The sequence below is a fragment of the Penaeus monodon genome, chromosome 23 (genome assembly GCF_015228065.2).
Source record: "Penaeus monodon isolate SGIC_2016 chromosome 23, NSTDA_Pmon_1, whole genome shotgun sequence".
Lineage (NCBI taxonomy): Eukaryota > Metazoa > Arthropoda > Malacostraca > Decapoda > Penaeidae > Penaeus > Penaeus monodon.
In genome coordinates, this window is record NC_051408.1 from 15,127,283 (window position 1) to 15,127,926 (window position 644).

General features: G+C 39.0%; 1 protein-coding gene across 1 annotated transcript in view; it reads left to right on the plus strand.

The window, feature by feature from the left end:
• The first annotated feature begins 70 nt into the window (after positions 1-70).
• The window catches only part of LOC119588146, a 2,155-nt gene continuing 1,581 nt past the window's right edge, over positions 71-644 (plus strand). Inside the window, exons 1-2 of the mRNA XM_037936852.1 lie at positions 71-80; positions 162-268. Of these exons, the coding sequence (XP_037792780.1) occupies positions 71-80; positions 162-268 (117 nt within the window). The remainder of the gene's footprint in view (positions 81-161; positions 269-644) is intronic.

Below are 644 nucleotides of genomic sequence, written 5' to 3' on the forward strand. Positions count from 1 at the left end.
CTAAATTTAGAAATCCCTCGGTAAAATGTAAAAGATCGTATCCACCACTTATATTTGCATGGATCTCGAAATGTCTGAAGGCAAGCAAGAATGATGGTCGCGCTGTTTATGCAACCAACCAGAGCAGAACTAGTAAATCACGAAATTATATTTTGACAAAGTCTTCACCTCGAGCCTCCGCTATAGCATGTTCTTCGACCTTGAGGAAATATTTAGTCCAGAGACCCGGATGAGGGTTTCCCGCCAAAATCCTTTCATTGTGTGGAGGGTATATAAGGCGGGCGCAGGCCGAGTCAGGCATCAGTTACCTCCAGCGAACCGAGAGATTCATATCTTTTCTTCTACCATTCCTTCTCGTTCTATTTAAGTTAAAGGTAAGATGTTTATTCATTCTGCTCTTTTAAGACCATATTCTCCGATAAATTATTTTCACTCACAAGAATCCAAATCATGCAATGTAAATATATGGATGAATAATTCCTCCTTTCTCTTTCTCCCGTCATACATTGTGGACTTAAAGATATTATCAATACCCATTAATCATCAACATAACTATTGCCAGAACTCAACTAATAATAACACATTCGCCGACATTACTTAATCACTATCAGTATAAACTTCACCATAACGCGATCTCGCTCCAG